Genomic DNA, 22,864 nt, shown 5'->3' with positions numbered 1-22,864 from the left:
AGCTAGAAATGACATAGAGGTGAATGAGACAAAGTCTTGCTCTCAAAGATGTCAGTCTTTTTCTTTGGAGGGATAACATATAGTAAAGTGCATAAAGTGGACTAATTTTAAATTTGCAGCTTGATGAATTTTTACATATGTAAATAATCATTTCCAGCTCCCCAGAAGTTTCCTTCATGCCCCTTGCCAATCTACCTACTCCTCAAAACCACTATTCTGATTTCTGTCATCAGAACCTACTATCTTAATGGCCTTTTACATTGGTAACTGGGCTTCCCTACTCAAAACCTTAGTGAACAAAAACAGCTGGGTTGTCAATTTCTAACCTAATGCTTCAGAAAAACTATTACACTGTCCATGTTAAGAGAGACTTAGAATTGGTGGTCCAGTCTGCCTAGTAGCTCCAAATAATTTCTTCTATCATTAATTGATTTATTGAGGGATTTAAAAACTTACTGTATGATGTTAAATAGCATGGAGAAATGGAAAGAGTAATTTTTAGTCAGAACATCTGGGTTTGAATCTTCAGCTCTGCCACTTAGAAGTCATTTAATATTTAGCAGATCACACTTTCTATGGGCCTGTCTCTTCAGATATAAAATGCAGATAATTCCCAGCATACTTAACTCACAAGGTGTGTTGTATTAAATAAAATAATGCATAAGAAGAAACACTGTAAATTGTATAATGCAAATCAAATATTGTTAGTAAACCAACATATGCATATATCCTGTGGCCCTGATAATCTCTAATCCAAACACTCCTTCCAGTTCACAGACAGATCACTATGGATTAGATTCTTTAGTAAGAACCCTGGAATGACTTCCTCTTTAGAGTAGCTAGCTATTGCCCAAATATGGAGGACTTTCATTTGGCCATATTCTTTCCAGAACATTTCCTATTGTATAGTGAAGATAAGGTCAATTAATGACTTCGGGTTCTGAAATTCTACTCTTAATTTCTTTGCCAAAATTGACTATGAATTGGGAGTATTATGACTATCTTCCTAAGAAGGAGTCTCATCATAGCTAATGAAGTGGCCACGTAAAGATTTCTGATCTGTTTTGTTTCTGGAGATTGAGTATGAGAGGGGGAAAATTAGGGTGCTTTTTGCATCACAAATAATACAAAATTTCATGCTATTTAAAATTATAAGCCCAGGAGTAGGTAGCGAATCAGAGATAAATGTATGAGTTGTCTGTACCCAGTTTTATGCCTTTGTTTGTCTAAGACTTGGTCAAATTAATATCTTAACTAATACATCTCAGCAGAGTTTAAAGTACAAACTTAACATCAGTAAAGTCTCAAAAGTAATCATGTCACCACTACTTTCACTAACAAAACACAGATACAATTTTTAAAGAATTATTTCTTCTAAATATTTTTTCTATTCTAAATGTCTGTGGCTTTAGAAAAAATTACCTGCTAGTAATTATCTACTTAAAGGGAGTAGCATTTATCATACTCTTTTTTCTCACATCTCTTATTTCTACAATTTCAGTTTACTATTGGACTTCAAAAATTTAAAGAAAGAAAAAAAAAATTTAAAGAATCACCAAAAATTCATTAAATACCTATGTGTGAACAGTAATACACAGTAATTAGTACAAAATGTTGGTGCTTCAGTAAATCAAGTTTTCAGGAATATCAGCAGATAAGTAAAATATAAACTTTGTTAAAGGTATCATTCATCTTGCTTATTTTTCTAATTAAACCTTAATCAGAACATTACAGCTCTGCATAAAATGTAGTGAAAAATAAGTTGGAGTGTTTGGGGACCCCATTTGTGGAATTCAGTCTCAGGAGACTTCGTTAGTGACACACTTGGTTTTATTGGGTAATCAGCTAAAAATATTGGTTGCTGGTGCACAGTTCAGATAGCTTTGAGATGGAAAGGAAAACACCAAGTTTTTGGGTAATGGGCATTCTTAAATGCATGGTTCAGACCAGATGAACCCTTTTGGAGATGACTTCCATTTTAAAAGAATGTACTTAAAAATACTGTTGACTATGATGAATCCAGATCCCTGAAGAATGGCACTGCTATTTTTATTTTTTAACTGTTCTATTTGTATATGCTTCTTAATGACTGTAATGAATTTGGAAGCACTGAAAAAAATGATTTTTAAAAGTTCTCAGTGTTCAATTATTTAATGTTAAGTGTGATACTTAAAAGTTGAAATCATTTTTTAAATGTCAAAATGTCTTTTGTACAGAATATTTTATTACTTTTGTAATATCTTGTATACAGTGATTTTTTTCTTGATAATATAATAAATGGAAAAAATTCTAAAACCCTTACAAAAATTTGTTGCTGTTTGACTTTAAAATTATCAAGATTTTCCTGTATTTAGAGCATCCTCCTTAAAGAGAAAGGCAGTTTTGGTTGCTTAGAAACATTAGACATTTTTATGGAATGCTGTATCTGAATATACTTACATATGTAACTGTCCTTTAGAGTGATAATTTTTGGGCTTCCCTGGTGGCGCAGTGGTTGAGAGTCCGCCTGCCGATGCAGGGGACGCGGGTTCGTGCCCCAGTCCGGGAAGATCCCACATGCCGCGGAGTGGCTGGGCCCGTGAGCCATGGCCGCTGAGCCTGCGCATCCGGAGCCTGTGCTCCGCAACGGGAGAGGCCACAACAGTGAGCAACCCGCGTACCGCAAAAAATCAAATAAATAAAATAAAATGATAATTTTTGTAGAGTAATGAAATGCCTTTTAAAGAGATTTTCATTTTCTGCCTTCCTGACTTACTTCCTGCCTGTCTCTCTCCCTTCCTGAACAATTCAGGACAAAAGTCATTTGCTTATTCTGAGCAAGGTACAGTTACCTATTGCCACAGGGGGCAAAGATGGTGGCCCATTGTGGGATTACAGTGTGGAGCCTGGGAACATTTGAGGGTGGTAGGGAGGGGAGTCTCAGTGATCTGAAATAAGGATGCAGCAACAGGAGATTGGTTACTTATGAGGGGGAATGATCTATTAAGGAAAATGTTAAGGCTAATGGACCCAGATTTCTCACTGTCAGAAAGGACTTACAAATGCAGAAAGGGGGAAAACTAGAATAAGGTTGGAATCGGAAGTACTGGTATAAACTCATAATTTTCAATATATGTAGATAAGTATATAGGGGTGTGTGCATGCATGCATGCCATGAGAGGGCTTGGTAGCAGCAATGCCACAACAGCAGTGAGCACACCTAGTGCCCAGATCTTTTTTCTATCATTTTCCATGAAAAGGAACCAGTTTTTCTTAGAGAAATAGCCCATTCCAGGGCTGGTGCAGATGAAATACAAGATGAGCCTGGAATGTCTTTGTATTAGAAAGTAAGAACATGCTCTAAGAATGATGGGGACATGTCACAAGGACAAAGGAGCCATCTTGAAGGGGCACCCACTGGCCACGTCAACACTTAGAAATCAAAATAAATGTCAGTAACAGATTATAAACCATCAAATAAAATAGGACGCCATGAATCCATAAGAAGGGAAAGCTCTACCTTTCAGTGTAATGCCAAAAGGAATGGTGGAATTAGAAGATCATTTGATAATCATTGTGGTAATAGATTCAGGTGAAAATCTTCAATAAATGCTAAAACTAATGAATGAAAGTTTGAAGGTCTCCCTACAAGATACTTATTAAAGGGAAAAAAGGGTAACTATAAAAGTGAAGGAGATTGGCACACACCACCTTCGTTAACTGATCAAAGCCCAGTCATCAGTAACTGCAGTGATCAAAATTGTGACATCTGAGAAGATGCAAGAAGATAATCTCCCTTCTGTGGTATTCTTGCTAGAAAGGTACAAACTGAATCTAATTATAAGGAAACATCAGGCAAGCCCAAATGAGGAACAGTCTGCAAAATAACTGGCCTGAAATCCTCAAAAAATGTTGAAGTAACGAAAGTCAAGGAAAGACAAACTGTTTCAGATTGGTGAAGATTAAACAGACATAGTTAAATACAAAGTATCATCCCTTGGCTATGAAGGACATTTTTTGACAACTGGTGAAATCTGAGCGGGGTGGGGGTGGGGGGGTCCTGTGGATTACATAATAGTAATGTTAGTGTTAATCTGATTTTGATAGTTACATTGTGAGGAAGTAGAAGAATGTCCTTGTTTGTCGGAATTTGTCCTTGTTTGTAGGAATTACTAATGCATTCAGGGTGATACATTTCTGGGAAAAACATTCTTTGTACTTTTCTTGCAAGTCTGAAATTATTTCAAAATGAAAAAATTGGATTGAAAAATTTATTTTCCCTATAATAATAAAGGGCAGCATTTAAAAAAATCAACTCAGGAAAGCTTACATCAAAGTTCATTCTCATATGGACTTAAAAATCAAAGAATAAAGCCCCAAAAGATCTAAGTAAGATGCCTTTTTCTCTTTGGAAATAGAAATTTAACTTCTAAATTGGTTTCATATAACTTGTAAATGAAACCAGTTACCTTACTTGGGAAATTTTTCATTTTACCAAAATTTTTTTTTCCCCATTTTTCCAGGTACTCGGTGTTTTTCCTAAACTAAACCACGGACTATATTTGGGACAAAAAGATACTAAAAGTACAAAGGGCCCTTTCTCTTAAGTGTTTTTTGTTTTTTGTTTTTTTTTTAAATAAGCTATAGAAGATCACAAAAGTAATTTAAAAATATTTTTATATAGGCAAAAGTTAAACTATGTAGTACTCTCATGACTTAATGTCTTCTGTTCTGCTTAAATAAAGACCTACATTAATTTTTAACAACCTATGTCTCATATGGATATTTGGAATAAGTATTTGCAGCTAATGCTTACTCTTGAAATTTTGTATAATCCCAGGAATAGAAATTTAAGAAACAAGTCTTCTAATTTAAGTTTGCTAAGGAGATTCTTAATTCTTCCATTTGCAGATCCACTAAATTCAAAGCTGAGCCAAAAAGAAACCTGCAAAAGACGATTTCCCAAATTATTTAAATCTCTTTTGTAGCAAAGTCTCCCCCCAAACTGAGAAACATTCACACAAACGTTCTTACCTTTTTATCAAGTTTATTTCTATTATCCCTTTCTCATTTACCGGCATTGAAAATAATGAAAAAGTTATTTGCTATTATTCACATATGAAATTTCTTCATGTCATTTAAACTGTTTTCCTGATTCTTAAGGTGAATGATACAACTTAGTATCTCTGAATTATGTTTAATGTAGAGATGGGAAACTGAATAATCCAATACTATCCAAGTCATGTGTTCCAAAGTAAGCTCAGAAAGTTGAATCAGGGTGACGGAAACTGCACTTAAATCTGAAATTTTAATGAGACTCTTTTCTGAAACTTTTCTCTTAATGATCTATCCATGTTCTTTGCTTCTTTAATGTTTTTCCTCTTCGTATTACCAACTAATGATTAATTAACAAATGGTAATCATATGAGCTCATGTGAAATTTACTTGGGCAATTTTTTTGTAAGCTTGATTTGGTATCTAAATTCCAAAAGTCAATTCTCATGGTTATGTCCATTAAAATGACATTCTTGGTTGCCTCCTTCGTGTAGCAGATGCTCAATAATAAGATTTATTAGAAAAGACCCTAGAGACCGGGAAACTTCAGTCCTAGTCCTAGATATGGAAGTAACTAACAATTTTAGATAAGTCAGTTCACTTCTATTCTTTGGTTTTCATATTTATAAAGTGGAGATAATACCCTATCTACCAGATGAAGATGTTTGAAATTGGATAATACATTGAAGCACTCTGGAATAATATCAGCTTACCTTTGTTTAGCAATGTCAATTTTTCAAAATCTTATCCCTGGGATTGAAGTCATTGAAGGCACTTGTGACTCCTTATTTAAAAGACTTATGAAAGTCTCTTATGGTATGCCTCAATTCCTAAGGTCTCACATTCTCTCCCCCAGGAAATGTACTGACAATTTTAGATTGTCAAAAGAGTAGCTTGGAGTCATTAAGGTTTGTGACAAATTGTACCAAAACACACTTCTATTGGTAATAGCTTGCTTGAAGCTTACTGGGAAAAATATTAATGATGTCAGATTTGCATTTGGTATCTTAGAATATTACAAGGATACTGTGCTGCATAAATCTAGATGTAACTTTTATCAAGATCATTTTAAAAATTTTAAACCTGATTTTAAAAGTGGTATCTGGGCTTCCCCGGTGGCACAGTGGTTGAGAGTCCGCCTGCCGATGCTGGGGACGCGGGTTTGTGCCCCGGTCCGGGAAGATCCCACATGCTGCAGAGCAGCTGGGCCCGTGAGCCATGGCTGCTGAGCCTGTGCGTCCAGAGCCTGTGCTCCGCAACGGGAGAGGCCACAACGGTGAGAGGCCCGCGTACCGCAAAAACAAAACAAAAAAAAAGTGGTATCTATCCTGTGGAGGGCAATTTTGCTGAAAGAAATTACAGCTTCTCAGATTTTCAGAGAATGTATCCTGTTTGTGTACCTCTCTGAATGAATGGTTTCATTATTCATAGTTTGGCTTGTGGGGGGGTTGGAGAAGGAACGAGAAAAATCATAAGATATCCTTAGAACAATTCAACACAAAATATACATGTACATAGATCCTGAGAAGTTACAACAAATTTAAAAATAGATAGATCAACATGATCCAAACGGTTTCCAAGACACCGTTATGGTGGGTAAAAACAGCCATCTTACAGTGTATGCTGAATGGACGTCCACATTTTGCTGGAAAACCCTACTCTTTGTTTCCCATTGAAAGCTAGTCATCCAGAGCAGGGGGCCAATCGACATCTACAGACTAGAAAGAAGAAAACAAGTCATTAAAACATTATTGTTCTAGTAAGCATTTGCCGGTAATGCTGTATAAATCTAGTAGTTTTAATATAATGCAACAGAAGAAACTGCATTGGAAGAAAAGAGCCATTGAACACCACGATTTCACACTCTAAAATCCATTCTAGGACCTAGGATTCTTGGGCCTGAGGTCTGTTCCTGAATTCACTGTTTGGTTACTCAGCCAGTTATTAATTGTACCTTTTGGTCAATACAAGACTAGAGTATGTTTAAATTTTTCAAATGTTATTTATGGGAAAAGTAGCAAATAATGCAGGGGCCAACACCAACTTTCCCTCAGAAGTCTCAGGAACTTTTAGTCTTCTGACTGTTTTCATTTTCCCATCTTGCATTTAACAGTACTCAAGTAGTCTATATACTTATAATCTTGTTTGTAACTTAGCAACTAAATGTGAAATAAATGGTTATGAAAGATCACCTATAACTAGAAAAGGATTAGAGATCTTTGCATGTCACTTCAGCAGAATTTTTGTTTCTTTTAAAATTGAATTTATCTATCTCTACTCATCCTGGTTTGGCACTTCTAGAACGAAACCTTGATCTTTAAGTCATAATGGAATTACAGTAGCAGACTATTTGTCTCCACATAAATAATCAAGTCCCAGGCATTAGAAGTATGAAATTGCACTTTGCCTTAACTACCCTAGAGGGCCCAATTTAGAAGTTAAAACAAAAAAATACAAAAAACAAACAAAGAAAAACAAAATAACTACCATACCCATGTAGTTTTTCGAGACTTAAAGTGTAAAACCTGAAATGATTTACTACAAATTATTTTTAAAATTAATCTGAGTCACTACCAGATTTGGAAATTTTTATTAGAAAAGCCCAAGTAAGTGTGTGTGTGTGTGTGTGTGTGTGTGTGTGTATCTTTTACAGATGCCAAGAAATACTTTGGTTTTGTTTCAGAATATAGCCATAAAACAAACACCCATATAAAAATTAATGGGTGGTTTCTCAAGCCTGAAAACCAAACATTACTGATCACAATCTTGTATGTGTTGAGGTCAGGGGAAGGTAGGCATGTTTGTAGGGTTTTAAAAATTCTACAGGTGATTGCAATGGACAATCAGGGCTGAGAAACCCCAGCCTTTGGCTCTTTGACACTCCTAAGCTGTCCTAAGAATTAAGGTCAAAGAAGATGAATGCATTTGGGATTTTCTTTAAGAGAAGGTTGTCTTCCTCAAAATGATAGTCTTACTAAGAAGACTCCCTGCAACCTTGAAGATGCTAGCACTGGTTGTACCACAGGTGTATAAAATCTAATCTGAATGCACTCAAGAGAAGTGCTGGTAAAGCAATGACGTTCCAGTGATCATTTGATTACCATGGCTGTTTTCATACTAGGCAATTATACCCACTTCTTTTTATTTATACTGAGATTACTCCCAAGTGCAAAAATTCCTTTTTTTGTGTGGGGTGTGGGGAAGCTGTTCTTAACCAGATATTTACCAAAGTGCACAACTCGTGACTCAATACCTATTGATGCTCAAATGAGAAAAATGTTTATGGAGAATTGTCTGAAAGATCCATTCATTCCATTCTTCTAATTACTTAAGAATGTAATCTGATTTCAATTCAGACTATAAGAGCAGAGAATTTCTCTTATACCACATCACAGAACCCTTATAGAACTGCTTTTATTTATAACAATTAGCTCATCCCATTTTCTATCCCTGTCCTGAATATATGTTTCTGAGGAGGCTGCCTTAAATTCTTTATAAGAGAGTCCAAAGGATATATGAAGGGCACTTACAACTTCATTTCCTTGCTTGGTTTAAGGGTTTAGATCTCATGTCATATGTAAAGCACAGTTAGTAAATTAGCTATATATTTGCAAGGATTATAAATGAGACCTTGTGTTTTTTAAAAAATAAAAATTCTGAAGATAGTCCCTCCCTGCAATTCAATGCTACTGTGAGATTTTGACTGTTTTCAAATACCTATTAAAGTGAATAGTACTATTTGGTTTAATGCTAAAAAAGCATAACCTTGGCTGATTCAGTGTACAAACAGGCACTTCCACAATAAAATGGTTTACCTCAACATCCAGCTCAAGAATGTCTGCAGTCACATCCATCAGAGAGCAAATGTTCGGCTTCGTTCTTCCAAAGTCTCCATGTACAAACTCTTTAATGTAGCTGGGTTTTGTTTAAGGAAAAAATGAAGATAACCACGCAACACCAACTGTTTGATGAGATTTGACAGGTTGAAGGGGAAATGACAAACAAAAGCAGAAAGGTTATAAAAGGGAGTTTATTTCTGAGCCATGACTTGGGATGTATGTCTTAGAAATTACAGCTATGGCAATAAATAAACTAAGGATGGCAAACTGGTTCCTACCAGCCTGGCAGCCAACACTGGGACCTAGGGCCCATGTCAAACTTCCCAAGAGTCATGACTTTTCTTTTGGCTCATCTCCAAGTGCCAAGGTTTGAATATGGATTTTTAAAATTAACTATAGTAAAAAAAACCTCAGCTATTTTCTTTTTTGCCACAGATTCTATTTGGTCATCTTTTTGGTCTCATCATTTTTCAATAATGACAGCAGGCGGCTGCCAAATGGTAGGTTTTCACAGGGTCACTCATAGAGTGACCTCAATGATGGCTTTCCTTATAACATGATCCAGTGACAACAGCAACAGGATGGGAGAGAAAATGAACTTATTAATTTAGACTTGATGAAGGCCCTTCAGAAGGATCATCAAAGGACATAAATTTTAGTTGTTTGCAACTCTTGCATGGTTAGCAATAGACCTAATTCTTTTTGTGTGTTTTCCTCATAGATCTTCAAAATTTCAAAGTCAATGACTGATCGTAGAATTATTCAGATTACCTTAACACTCCTTACACAGAACTCTACTATAATCTTAACAGTATTTTATCTGAAAGATGTGTTTTTGCCAGCATTCAGTAAACACTCATTTAGCATTGTTGTGTCTATAAAGCAGCACTTAGTATAAAAATTAATATAATTTGAATATAAAAAAGTTTATTCTCAGATGATAAATAAAAAGTTAACACCATAATATGCTGACATTATGTCCTCCTCACTTTCTGATAGTTTGTTTACTATACTTTCACCAAATGTTTTGACTCAAGCATAAGGCATATAATTATCTATTAACTGTCTTCTTTGCTAAACTCATAATTACTCAACAATTGTCCTTTTTCTCTCACTTCTTTAGAGAGTGCTACTTCTAAGTAGCAATGATGAGGGGAGATGACCAAAAAGCCCCAGAATAACCAGTTAAAAGGTCCAGAATGTTTTTTATGAGGTATAAGTCAAATGAACTACTTCATTATACTGAGCAATATACGAAAAAAATTCACATACTTCTGTGTATAACCACGTGGTATCTAAACCTTTACCAAATAGGGACTTCCCTGGTGGTGCAGTGGTTAAGAATCTGCCTGCCAATGCAGGGGAAATGGGTTTGAGCCATGGTCCGGGAAGATCCCACATGCCATGGAGCAACTAAGCCCATGCACCGCAACTACTGAGTTTGCGCTCTAGAGCCCGTGAGCCACAACTGCTGAGCCCGCGTGCCTAGAGCCCGTGCTCTGCAACAAGAGAAGCCACCGCAATGAGAAGCCCGCATACCACAACAAAGAGTAGCCCCCACTAGCCGCGACTAGAGAAAGCCCGCGTGCAGCAACGAAGACCCAACGCAGCCAAAAATAACGAAATAAAATAAATAAATTTATAAAAAAATAAAGTTTTACCAAATAGCCTTTCTTGGCTAATGCCTTAAGTACATGTACATGGCTGGTTCTAAAAATATGTTAATGAGATTGAAAAGACATTAGCTTCTCCATAAGACCATTGCATTTCTTCCTAGCACACCAAAACCAAAGCTGAAATTAGGTAAAAATGTTTTTAAAATCTGTGATTTCTTTGAAATTCCATCTACATTCCATCTACAATAGGCAAATGTGCTCCAAGCCCACTGGTCTAAATAGATCCAAACTGCAAAAATTTAGAAGATTTTAGGAGTAAATAACCTGTACCTGTTTCAGCTTAGTCAGTCCTGGGATGGAGTAGGGAAAGAAGAGGGGAGAGAAGGTTGATGGGAAAGGAGAGGCAGACTAATTATAGCAATACAGTGAGAATGCTATTTGGTGATTAAAATGACATTTTTCCCTCTATTGTATCCAATAAGTATGTCATTAGTTTTATACTAATTAGAAGGTTTCATGCTTCATGCTATTGGATCACAAAATAATATAAAGCCAAGAAACAAACAAAAACTAGGAGCACCTTTGAAAACTAAACTAAAGCTAAGACTATGGCAGCTCCCTGATATATTTTAACCAGCAACTAAGATATGATACAAAACCACACAAAGCAGGGTAAGTTAAGAACAAGTGATCAAACTGGGACTATTCTCTTGTTCTGGGCCAGTGACCAAATAATGTGATGGTCTACATGTAAAGTAGGGCCATTCCCATCTACCATCCCTGTTTTAATCATTTGGGGCAAATGCTCGAAATGCTGAAAGGACTCAGATGTGGTCATGAATATGTGACTTGCAAAATGTGTAAAGACATGAATCGATGAATGAATCAATTAAAAGTGTTCCCTGAGCACTTACTATGCCCTCAGCACCTCAGCATGATGTGAGACACTAAAAATTTTAAGGTTCACATTGAATTCGCTGCTGCCTCATGGTTTAATATGTCATCTTGAAAAACACAAATTTAATGGGTAAAAATACTCCAGACCAAAAAAAAAACAAAAAACAAAAAAAGGATTCTTCTCCAGCCCAAACCTTTCCCGAACTGTTCCGAGATAAGGTTGAACCTCTTTTCTAGGGCAGCATGAACTTTCCCAATAGGATTCTGGTTAGATTAGTGCTACACAAGACGGGGAAAGGATACGTTCCTGCCTGAGTCTTCAGGTAGAGGCGGAAATGGTGCTCATCCACATAGTGTGTCTCCATTGAGTGAATGATGCGAGTTCTCACAGCCAGGGGCCTCCGGTGAAGGACCCGTAAAGGTGTTTTCTGGTCAATCTTTAAGTCCTAGAGGAGGATATGATAACCATGCGTCAGCTTTGCCGCCCAGTGAAGCCCATTTTAGCATCTCCTTTGTTCATCCACGGCTCACTACAGGCACCCCCATCTATCACTGTCAGGATAGAAACTAATACTATCATAAATTGTATCCTCTAAGGTTCAGACTCTGTGAGACTTCCTATAACCTAGGCCACAATTACTCATTTTCTGGGCCCCAGTATGCCATTTAAAAAAAAAAAAAAGGCTTTGAAGTAAATGATACCCAAGGTCTCTTTTGCTCGAATATTAACAAATTGATTGGACCCTGGAGTCTTATCCTGCCCTTTAAATAGAGCTCTTCTAAAAGATAATGTTCTTACCTTTTTTTTCCCTAACCCAACAGAGTGACCTAATAGTGGGGATTTCAGACTGAGGTGAGAAATGGTGTAGAAGGTGGGACATGAGCATCACCTGTGTGCCTGGGCAGTGTCCATGTTTTAGGGAGAGCCATATACCTACTCACAGAATTTTTTTTTTTTGGTTATACAAAAGGACTTATCTGGAAAATTAACAGCTGCATCTCTGTCTAGGGTGGTATTTCCAAATAATAATTACAAATAAGTGTGTACAATAAACCAGGACCTCTCAATATTTGTTAGCCCAGTTCAGGTTACTTGAGAATAATACTGCATGTTTCTTTACAACTCAGGTTTTTAGGGACAAAGTCTTGTTTTTCTCACAATTAGAGATGTCCTTTTATGTCACAAGATATAAATTAAGAAATAGAGGTTGGACTTCCCTGGTGGCGCAGTGGTTGGGAGTCCGCCTGCCTATGCGGCGGACGCAGGTTCGTGCCCCGGTCCAGGAAGATCCCACATGCCGCGGAGCGGCTGGGCCCGTGAGCCATGGCCGCTGAGCCTGCGCGTCCGGAGCCTGTGCTCTGCAACGGGAGAGGCCGCAACAGTGAGAGGCCCACGTATCGGGAAAAAAAAAAAAAAAAAAAGATATTGGGCATAACCAGCAACTCAGGTTCATAAGAACTTTGAATCCTCTGAAATTTCTCGTAGGAACAACTCCTGCCTGATTTACATGATTAGTGAGTGCCTAAAGCCATGCTGAGAAAAGAAAGATTTCTGTCTGGTCTCCCCATACCAAGTTCTGTACCAAGAAAGAAGAGCAGGTTCTGACAAAGAGTACACTTGAAATGGTATGACTGCTTTTATCAGAGCAGTGAGTCAGTGACTCCTCCTTACGATTCTATAATTCTTTGATTTTTAGAAGCACTTTGTTCTGATGAGATAAGTTGTTTCCACAACGTTTAACATTACTCTGGCCAAAAAGACCAAAAAAAGGACAAGGCTGAATTATTATAGAATCGATAAAGATATGGCCTCCACTTAAGAGCACAGAACCAGCTGGCCTTTAAAGGAGTGACTTGCTAAGGTGTGCCCTTCCCCTCTGTTTCCTTTACCTCGAGTCACTCCCTGGACTCTGACCCAGGAGCAGTCAATGGAGGTACAACTGAGCTAGTAGATGCACCACTGCTTCCAACATAACACTCAGATCAACACACTTGCGTGTCGTTTTTGGTTGCTTGTGTCTAGCAAATGAAAGGAAACCGCTTCATTTACTCTAACACTGCACTCTGCTGTCCCCATACTGAATTTTCAGAAACACACGCAGGTGACTGTTTTCCTTAGAAGTAGGTTGCCCTTAAAAAAAAGGAGGCAAGTGGTAAATTTGAAGTGACCTTTTCTCAGAATGGGGCAGTAACTCAGTTTTTTTATTTTTGATGCCAATAGGAATATCTGAAAAATGTTTTAACCCTAACACTTTAAAAAAATTATTAGACGTCACCTAGTCTCATCAGTCCAATTGGGCGGTGGGCCATGAAATCAGACCCTTTCACTACTTAGTGTGTACCTATAACAATCATCTTTCAGCATCATTTCTGAATCAGCTCTATGGCTACTCCCAAACTGTAAATCTATTTTTAAAATGAGTTTTTATTTTCCCCACAGCATTCTAAATGAGCTATATACATGTACACATGTGATAGAATAGAGGTTTACAAATTTGTTTTGCAATCTTAAGGATATCTGTCTGTAGCATAACTATCATCCTAAAGACCCTAGATAATAGGGCCAAAGGCCAGAAGGCCTTAGATTTGGAATCACAGAACCTGAGAAGTGGAGGGCCCACTGGGGATCATCTAGTCCACCCCTCATTTTATAGGTAAACTTCTCTAAGCAGGTTAATGACATGTATGTTTTCACCAAAACACTCATACTATAAACGTTATTCTGCACCTTGCTTTTTTCCGGTAATGTCATGGGTGTTCCTACAAGTCCTAGATGTAGACCTACCTCTATCTTTTCTTCCAACAGTTTTAGGCATATATACACACAATAACGTAAATTAAATGGGATCACATGCTGTTTTAGTTTTTTTAAACAGCTGTATAATATTCCAACGTGTTCTACCATTTCCTTATTGAAGGAAATTCATTTTTGTTTCCAGTTTTGTTGTTGATTTTGTCACTCTGAACAAAGTCAACAAACATCCTTGTGCACATATCCTTATGCACTGGAGTTTTATTTCTTGTCCTGCCAGTAGTGGAAGTACTGGGTAGAAGACCAGTCTATTTTTTATTTTTACAGTCACTGCCACATTGTTTTCCAAAAAGGCTGAAACACTTACATTTCTACTGAAAATGTATATAGCTAGCCTTCTCCTCCCTCCAACCAACAGGTATTCTTAGTCTCAGAAGAATAAAGTGATGTCTTATTGTTACTTCAATCTGGAGGTGGAACATCTTTTCAAATGATTCTTGGCCATTTGGAGTTGCTCTTTTTTTTTTTGCGGTATGCGGGCCTCTCACTGTTGTGGCCTCTCCCGTTGCGGAGCACAGGCTCCGGACGCGCAGGCTCAGCGGCCATGGCTCACGGGCCCAGCCGCTCCGTGGCATGTGGGATCTTCCCAGACAGGGGCACGAACCAGTGTCCCCTGCATCGGCAGGCGGACTCTCAACCACTGTGCCACCAGGGATGCCCTATTAACAACATGTTTTATTTATGCACTTAATCTGAGCATCAATTCTATTAGATAAGTTCTATTTTCTATTTCCTTTTTGCAAATGGCCAAATATAATAATAGCATTGCTGAGTGTTTTCTATGTGCCAGATTCTATTCTAAGAGCTTTATATGGCTAACCCCGTTTAATTCTTCTAACTAATTTTACAGATGAAGAAACTGAAGCATTAAGAGGCTAAGCAACTTGTCCAAAGTCACACAACTAAGAAATGCAGAACCAGGATTTGCACCCAGACGATCTGTCCTTGGAGTCAGACTTTTAATCACTAGCAACACTGCTTCTCACACAGGTTAGATGAATTGCCCAGTCATTTAACTAGTAAATGGCAAAGGCAAGATTTAGAACCAGGTCTCACAGTCCCCAAAGCCTATGCGCTATGACTTGTTGGTAATAAACGAGAAGACAAAGGACTCTTTTATAGGCAGTAGAAAAATAAAAGAATTAGAGCACTGAACTACCTTTATGTCATCTAGGAATTCAATGTCCTTCCTCTGTATTGCTTTATTTGTCCATATTAAGGCACTATAGGTCTTGGTCTTTTCTTCTTCACCTTCTTTCATATGACCTATTGCCTCTCTAAACAAAAACAATAAAAGAAAGTTTGTCTGAATATATAAAATACAGACAAGACTTGCCCCAAACTTCCCTTTCTTTAAAAATAGATTTATTGAGATATAATTTACATACAATTCCCCTGTGTAACTGAACGATTCAGTGATTTTTAGTACGTTTACAGAGTTGTGCAGCTATTACCACAATCTAACTTTAGAACACTTTCATCACCCCAGAAGAGAAACTCTGCACCTATTTGCAATCACTTCTCATTCCTCATTTCCCCCAGCCCTTGGCAACCACTTGTTGACTTTCTGTCTCTATAGATTTTCCTACTCTGAACATTTCATATATTAAAATGTGAATATTGTAAAATACACAATAAGTGATATTTGATGTCTGGCTTCTTTCACTTTATAATGTTTTCAAGGTTCATCCATGTTGTAGCATGTATCTGTACTTCATCCTTTTTTATTACTAAATGATATTCCACTGTATGGATATACCACATTCACATTTTGTTCATCCATAGACATTTGGGTTGTTTCTACTTTTTTGCTATTATGAGTAATGCTACTATAAACATTCATGCAGAAGTCTCTGTGTGGATGTACATTTCCATTTCTCGTGGGTATATATCTAGAAGTGGAACTGCTGGGCCGTATGGTTACTCTATATTTAACTTTTTGAGAAACTGCTAAACTGTTTTGCAAAGTGGCACCACTTATAATCCCACAGCAATGTATGAGGGATCCAATTTCTCCATATCCTTGCCAACACTTGTTATTTTCTGTCTTTTTGTGAAGTGGGATCTCACTGTGGTTTTGATTTGCATTTCTCTAATGACTAATGATGTTGAGCATTTTTTCATGTATTCACTGGTTATTTTGTGTATCCTTTTTGGAGAAATGTTCACTTAATCATCTCTCCATTTTTAATTGAGTTATTTTCTTATTATTGAGTTGTAGGAGTTCTTTACATATTCTGGATACAAATCCCTTATCAGATAAATGATCTACAACCAAAACTCCCCTCTTGAAAACATCTCCAGTGATCCTACCCTTACCTTGTGACAAGCTGCAAGTCACGGACTTGGATTTTGTTAGACGAGTTATTAATTTTCTGTAGTATTAGAGAAAGAAAAACAATTAGCAACTCTAGTTCAGTTACAGAGTTGCAGAAACATGACAATTTCCATGTCATGAAGTGGTTTACCTGCTGAAGTTCCTTAATTTCTTGTGAAGTGAAATGTACTCTATGAGGATTCACCAGCTCAATTGCAAAGGGCCTTCCTGGCAGCACACACCCCGTCATGAAACAGAAACGTGTTGATGGAGTTAACATTTGGGCTAATGCAAGAGGGTTAGGAGGTGTGAAAAAACGAGTTGAGCTCTAGAGGACTGAAAGTTTAGTGACATGACTACATCTGGGGGAGAGAAGAATGTGTGAAAAGAATCAAGGGGCTTTTTGGGGGCTGCTAAACCCCAGGACAGGCAATATGTAAAAACGACTGCTTTCCCAAAAGTCCATGAACAAGCCTGTGTTAATTACAAAATCAAACCCAAACAGCCACTAATTGACTTGGTTACACTAACGTAATGTTGTCACATGCAGCAATGCCCAGGTATACCAAATTGAAATACATTCTCCTAGCCTAGTGAAATGAAAAGCTGAGATTCCATGAGAAGAAGGGACTATAAATCTCGAATACCTCAGGATTACTCTCATCATCCTTCTTGTAATGCAACAATGTAAAATGAGAGAAATGAAGGCTAAGAGAGCAGAAGCACTTTTTAAATGAAGACATTTTGCAATTTAAATGAGGTGCATTTTGAAAATTGTACTGGTACTGAAATGTTATTAAAAGGAACAATTAATTATCAAAGTTTTGGAAAAAATCAGGCACCTCTTTGTTAATGCACATAGAAGTCCCTTATAACCTACAGGTATTCAATAAAGATGGCCTCTGAAGAAATGATCCCTGTTAAAACATAGTCATATAATTTACAAGGGTAGCTCCATAATCCACAAGGCTTCCTCACATGGAGAAGCTCTGGGCTCTGCCAACTTTGATTATGACTAAGTGACTACAAAAAAGCTGCTGTCTGAAAAGGGTGATAATCTGAAAGTTAGTTCCAGTCAAGTGATATTGTCACAATCTTACCATTTCCTAATGTTCTCACATCTACATCTTCTCTCCCAGAGGATGAAAAATTAAAGCCTTTGGAAAGCAGATAAAGAAAAAAAAAATCAGAGACATAACAGTGCTAAGACTTTCATTCCCATCCTTTGGTAGAAACCCAATTTGTCTTAAACAATCTACAAGAGAATCCCAAGGAATAGTCATCATCACACCTCTAATCCCAATCTCTACTAAAAATAGCAATGATAATAATAAATACCACTTATTGAGCACTTATTACATACCAGGTACTGAGCTAAAATTCTGCATACATTATTTCACTCAATCCTTATTATAACCTTATGAGGTAGGTATTAAATAAAAGAACACCAAGCTTCTGAAAGGTTAAGTACTTTTCCCAAGGGAACATGACTAAATGGCAGAGCTAGATGTTTCTGATGTCAAAGCCAGACCTTACTTATCATCCCAGCCCACCATCCCATGGGAAAGCCAAAGGCATGGCACTGTTTGGAGGAAGGCCCCACTACCACCCTGGCTACAAACTTATGGTGAAAAATCTATCTTTCGTCTTTTCCTTGAAACAAAAGAAAACAAAATAAAAACATTATTTGAGAATTAAACTCTATGAAAGGAAGAGGAGGGGGAAAAAAAGGTTTGATTCTAAAAGGAAATTCATTATGTAAGCAAACCTAAGCTGGAACCACAATATAACTAGTATACATTTTAAGACAGATGGATCATCACAGACTAAAAGCTGCAAATATTGGAATGGGAAAGTGGTCAATACAGTGTGGGTGGGCAGGGGAAGTGGTTCCATGACAACTTTCTTAGATACAGAAATAACTGATGATTTCACCACAGGAAAGATTACCATGAGCAGGCATTATTCTAAGTACTTCATATATGTTAACACTATGAGGTAGACACTATCATTATCCCCATTTTACTTATAAGGAAGGTGAGACAGAGACAGCATAAGTAACATGCCTAGGATCACATCACTGGTAATTGGTAGGGTCAGGATTTGAACCAGGCTGGCAGTCTGGCTCCAGAGTCTCTTAATCACTGTCTACACTGCACCACCACAAAGACAGCTGGAAGAGCTCAGACTCGTGCCAACTGGGACAAGCAAGACCAATCAGTCCTCTTGTACCAGGGATTGGGAAAGACTAGGATGTTTTGGAAACCCTGGTCAATCCATAGTTCAGCCACTTTGGAGAGCACAAGATGAGGAAGGACAAGATTGCTGGGAAGGACAGACAGGAAAGGTAGAAGGGAAGGAGGGTCTGTACCATTTTGACAGACATTTTTCTCCTAGGAAAGGTTCAATTTGCAAAGGTCCCATGTAGATTTTAGAAAAAGGAAGGCTAAAAGGCTTGAAAAGTGCTATAAAAACTACACTGAAGATTAGCTCTCCTTTCTAGGATGTTTAGCTGTGAAGAAAGTAAGATTTCACCCTTCCTTCACCTTTAAGACATCCCTTTAGCAAGTCAAGGCCAACGCTTGTTGGAAACATGGGCTCCAAGCTGTTGCCTGTCACCCACTGCCAAGGTGAAGTGGGCTCTGCCCACTTCACGGCCCAACACTGTGTGTCTCCCAGAGAGGACCAACCCAGGACTGGTTAGGTAAGGCCTAGGTATCTAAGGTCGGCCTAGAATTCAAGCTGCTCAGAGGTCTGGGTAACTTGTGCAGTGCTAACACCTGGGGACTAGCCAAGCGGGCAGCCATGAGGGGCACAATGTCAGGCTCTTCTCCGGGGGAGAATCTACACCAGGCAGGTAGTAGGATTCTGTGGACCATTAAGTCCCAAAGAACCCTCCATTCCATGTCTATACTCCATTGTCAAGCAGCGAATAAACCTATAGCAACATCAGCAGCTTCTAGTCAGAGTCAACAGATTCAAGAGTAGTGCTAACTAGGGATGGATAGCTACATGGAGAGTTCAAAATGGCATCTGGGAAGCTGAAAGATACTCCCTGGGGTGGGAGTGGGAGGCTGTAGTTTGTCTTATACCTGCCCACCTCCATCTCTAATCCAGGCATAATACTGGGGAACCAGGACCCTACAGTGACTAAGACATAACCTGTGACTGATAGCGGTGGAGGGAATGAACAGGACACAAAGAGTTAGATCTACTAGTGACTACTCAATCAGACCAGAAATCTCAAATTCATAAATTAGCCCATAAAACTTCCCACAAATTCCAGCCCATCAATAAGAAAAAAGTACAGAAAACTAGGCTCTTGAGAAGTCCAAAGAAACATTAAATCCAGATTAAGGGAGAAGGGGTATTTATTATATCTTTTAGAAAAATGTTGCAAATTTGGACCCTACGTTGAGAAATACTTCAGGGGGCAAACTTTAAAAAATAATTTGCAATTATGAATAATAAATGACAAAAAAAAGGAAAAGGAGTCACTGCCTTAAGTATGAGGAAATATATGCTTAAAATTTAGTTGATTTTTCTAAACTCACATTACGCCTTGCCTTATCCCCCTAATCCTGTGAGTTCTACAGACTTCTGCTCAATGGAACAGATATTTCAAACATACAAACAAACAACAAGGACAAAACCAAGGGCAAGAATGATCAGGAACTGTAAGGGGTTCAATAGTCTGTAGTGGCTCTCATACCTGGGGGCAGATAGACAATGGGACTGAAGGATGGGCAGAGGCCAGATGATGACGGTCTCAGAATATCAAGTTATATAGTTTGGACTTTACCCTGTAGCTAGTCACTGACCAGTTTTCAGCAGGGAACTGACATGACAAATATTTATTCCATAAGTGAAGTAATAAATGTATTAGGAAAACATTTCTTAGACATATTGATTTTGAGAGTGTGTTCAAAGTTTTACTTATTAACTAGAGAACTGGCAAGTAGAGAATATGATGTGTCAGTCTGAAGTGGCTGAGAAACAAGTTTGTATCTCCCACTGAGGGGAAGGAGTACTAGTTACTTCTGCTTTATAGAAGTAGCTAGGTTGCTTCATGCAATACTGGTTTATTTTCATAGAGCTGTAAAGCACAGAGGTACAACAGTCAGAACCATTTTCCCAGAGTTGTCAGATGTGAATCACAGAAGTAACAAGTAATGTATCTGAGAAGCACAAGTTTAGCAAATCGATGCTATTAATCAGGCATTTCGAACAACAAGGTTTTATTTCACGACAAGGAGCCAGTTAGCACAGAGGCCCAGAGGTCTGCTTTTTCTCAAGCAGCTCTTAATAGATTTCCTCAGCACACAATTACAGATGCTAAACACACAGTTTGCTTTATTTTCAGTTTGGAGAAATTTTTTTCCCCTCCTCAAATGGAAAATGACAACAAATCACCTTCAAGAAAGATTTCAAGGGGGAAACATATAGCTATTTCAGAGCCCCCCAACAGCCCTCTTGGTAATGGAGGCTTCCTTGGGACCCAAATAATCAGAACAAAATCTTGAATTTTCTTACAGAAAGGGAATAAGGTAGCCCCCCAAAAAGAGTTTGAAGGACACTTTTCATGCTAACGCTTTATTTTCACTTCTTCGTAACTTGGATAAGTCTTAGGAGATAATCAGCGTGTAAATATTAAATCAAGTAGGTAAAAGCTCGTGGCAATAGCCCTTTACAGCTAAGATTTTGAAAAATATTACGTTGCTAAGTTACTTTCTTCTCCATTCAGTAAACAATTCTTAAAGGCCCTTTTTAAAAGGGCCCACCTACCTGATAGGCAACAAATTATAAGAGGGATATGGTTTTTGAAGTGCTTCTCTTTCCTCTTAACAAGCAGAGAGCTGGAAGGGATAGCCATGTCTCATTTTGGTCACCTGCTCGCCATTCCTAAAGCAGGCTTGTCTTAAGGTTTGTCAGAGAAAAAGATGGATGTCTTGGTCTATCTGGTCCTTCAAAAAAGGTGTTCTGGGACTTCCCTGGTGGAGCAGTGGTTAAGACTCCATGCTCCCAATGCAGGGCCTCGGGTTCAATACCTGGTCAGGGAATTAGATCCCACATGCCTGCCGCAACTAATAGTTCACATGCCACAACTAAGGAGACTGCCTGACGCAACTAAGGAGCCCACATGCCGCAACTAAGGAGCCTGCCTGCCGCAACTAAGACCCGGCATAACCAAATAAATAAATAAATATTTTTTAAAAAGGTGTTCTAATTATGCTAGGAGACCCACTCCAAAGAGTATGATATACTTACTCATTGTCTACAGTTTCTCCTGATGTACAACATGGTTTCTTGTGATTGAAATCTTAGTCCCTTTCCTCTAGTCTAATCCTAGGTGAAATCACAAGGTTTTTTACTCCTTTGACCTGATAGCCCTATTGAGCAAAGAAAGCATATGCCTGACAGGATCTGACTCACCCCACAAACCTGGGCTCATTAATACTTAGGAAATTAAAACAACACAACTACTATTAAGTCTTTGTAAAATGGTAGCTATTGATCTATTTTCTCTAGGCCTGAACTTTATTCTAGGACACTTTAGCCGTTAAGATGGAAGCTGGGCATTTGCCAGTGATTATTCTTGAACAGCACTTGATGTGGAAGCTGTATTTTAATTACCTCATATTCCCAAAAAGAGGCAGAGGCTCAAGGTCTCCCAAGGTCAGAGCTTAAGTGCATTCATTTAAAGTAGTTTCAATTGTTTTGAATTTGCCCAGGAAAAAGCGTAATCTTGAGAGAGGAGAGAAATCCTAGGGCACCTTGGCGCAAATCCAGCCCAGGGCAGAGGAGCTCAGCACACAGCAGTCCCTGTTCACAGGAAGCTGCCAGCCAAGGGGCCCAGACTTGGTGGTGGTTTACAAAATATAGAAATCTTTTCTGCCACCTCCAAGAAGTCTATTCATGAATGACAATGTAACTAAAATATGGATATTATAACACTTACTCTCTGCTTTGAACACTGTCAAAAGATGGTCTGAAATTAATTCTTCCACTGAAGAGTCCAGCTTCCTTTCTCCATCAATTATCCAAGGAGTTTGTGGTAGATTCCTGGAGTATTTATTATATCTCCCTGCCAAAGAAATATAAAGGTCACCTGGATGGAATGGTGTGCTTAACACAATAGGATAAAAAGGAAAGCAACAGCTATTTATTGAGTGCCAGTATCCTAGGTGCTATGATATAAAACAAGGCTTAGCCTTCAACTAACTTACAATCTAATTTGGAGAGTCAACACATACACATAATTAAATGAAAAAATTTAAGGTAGCAATAGAAGAGATGGCTAAAGACATGGTATGAATCATCAAATGAGTTCTAAAGGAATGCTCAATAT

At 38.0% G+C, this 22,864-nt stretch overlaps 1 protein-coding gene across 6 annotated transcripts in view; it reads right to left on the bottom strand.

The window, feature by feature from the left end:
- Window positions 1-4,281: 4,281 nt before the first annotated feature.
- The window catches only part of PUS10 (pseudouridine synthase 10), a 66,860-nt gene continuing 48,277 nt past the window's right edge, over window positions 4,282-22,864 (bottom strand). For 5 of the 6 annotated variants that reach the window (XM_029232363.1, XM_029232364.1, XM_029232361.1 and 2 more), the window contains exons 11-18: window positions 22,475-22,600; window positions 17,616-17,672; window positions 16,667-16,743; window positions 16,518-16,573; window positions 15,358-15,475; window positions 11,690-11,832; window positions 8,850-8,949; window positions 5,654-6,752 (exon numbers count right to left, since the gene is read on the bottom strand). In XM_029232363.1, coding sequence (XP_029088196.1) covers window positions 6,714-6,752; window positions 8,850-8,949; window positions 11,690-11,832; window positions 15,358-15,475; window positions 16,518-16,573; window positions 16,667-16,743; window positions 17,616-17,672; window positions 22,475-22,600 — 716 coding nt within the window. In that variant the 3' untranslated portion in view covers window positions 5,654-6,713. Of the gene's footprint in view, window positions 4,925-5,653; window positions 6,753-8,849; window positions 8,950-11,689; window positions 11,833-15,357; window positions 15,476-16,517; window positions 16,574-16,666; window positions 16,744-17,615; window positions 17,673-22,474; window positions 22,601-22,864 lie in introns of those variants that run through there. The other variant, XR_003794958.1, reaches the window with a different exon arrangement.

This window comes from Monodon monoceros, unplaced genomic scaffold (genome assembly GCF_005190385.1).
Source record: "Monodon monoceros isolate NGI ecotype Baffin Bay Population unplaced genomic scaffold, NGI_Narwhal_1 Super_Scaffold_19, whole genome shotgun sequence".
Lineage (NCBI taxonomy): Eukaryota > Metazoa > Chordata > Mammalia > Artiodactyla > Monodontidae > Monodon > Monodon monoceros.
Note: the sequence above shows the minus strand (reverse complement) of the source record. Positions and strands in the feature narration are given on the sequence as shown.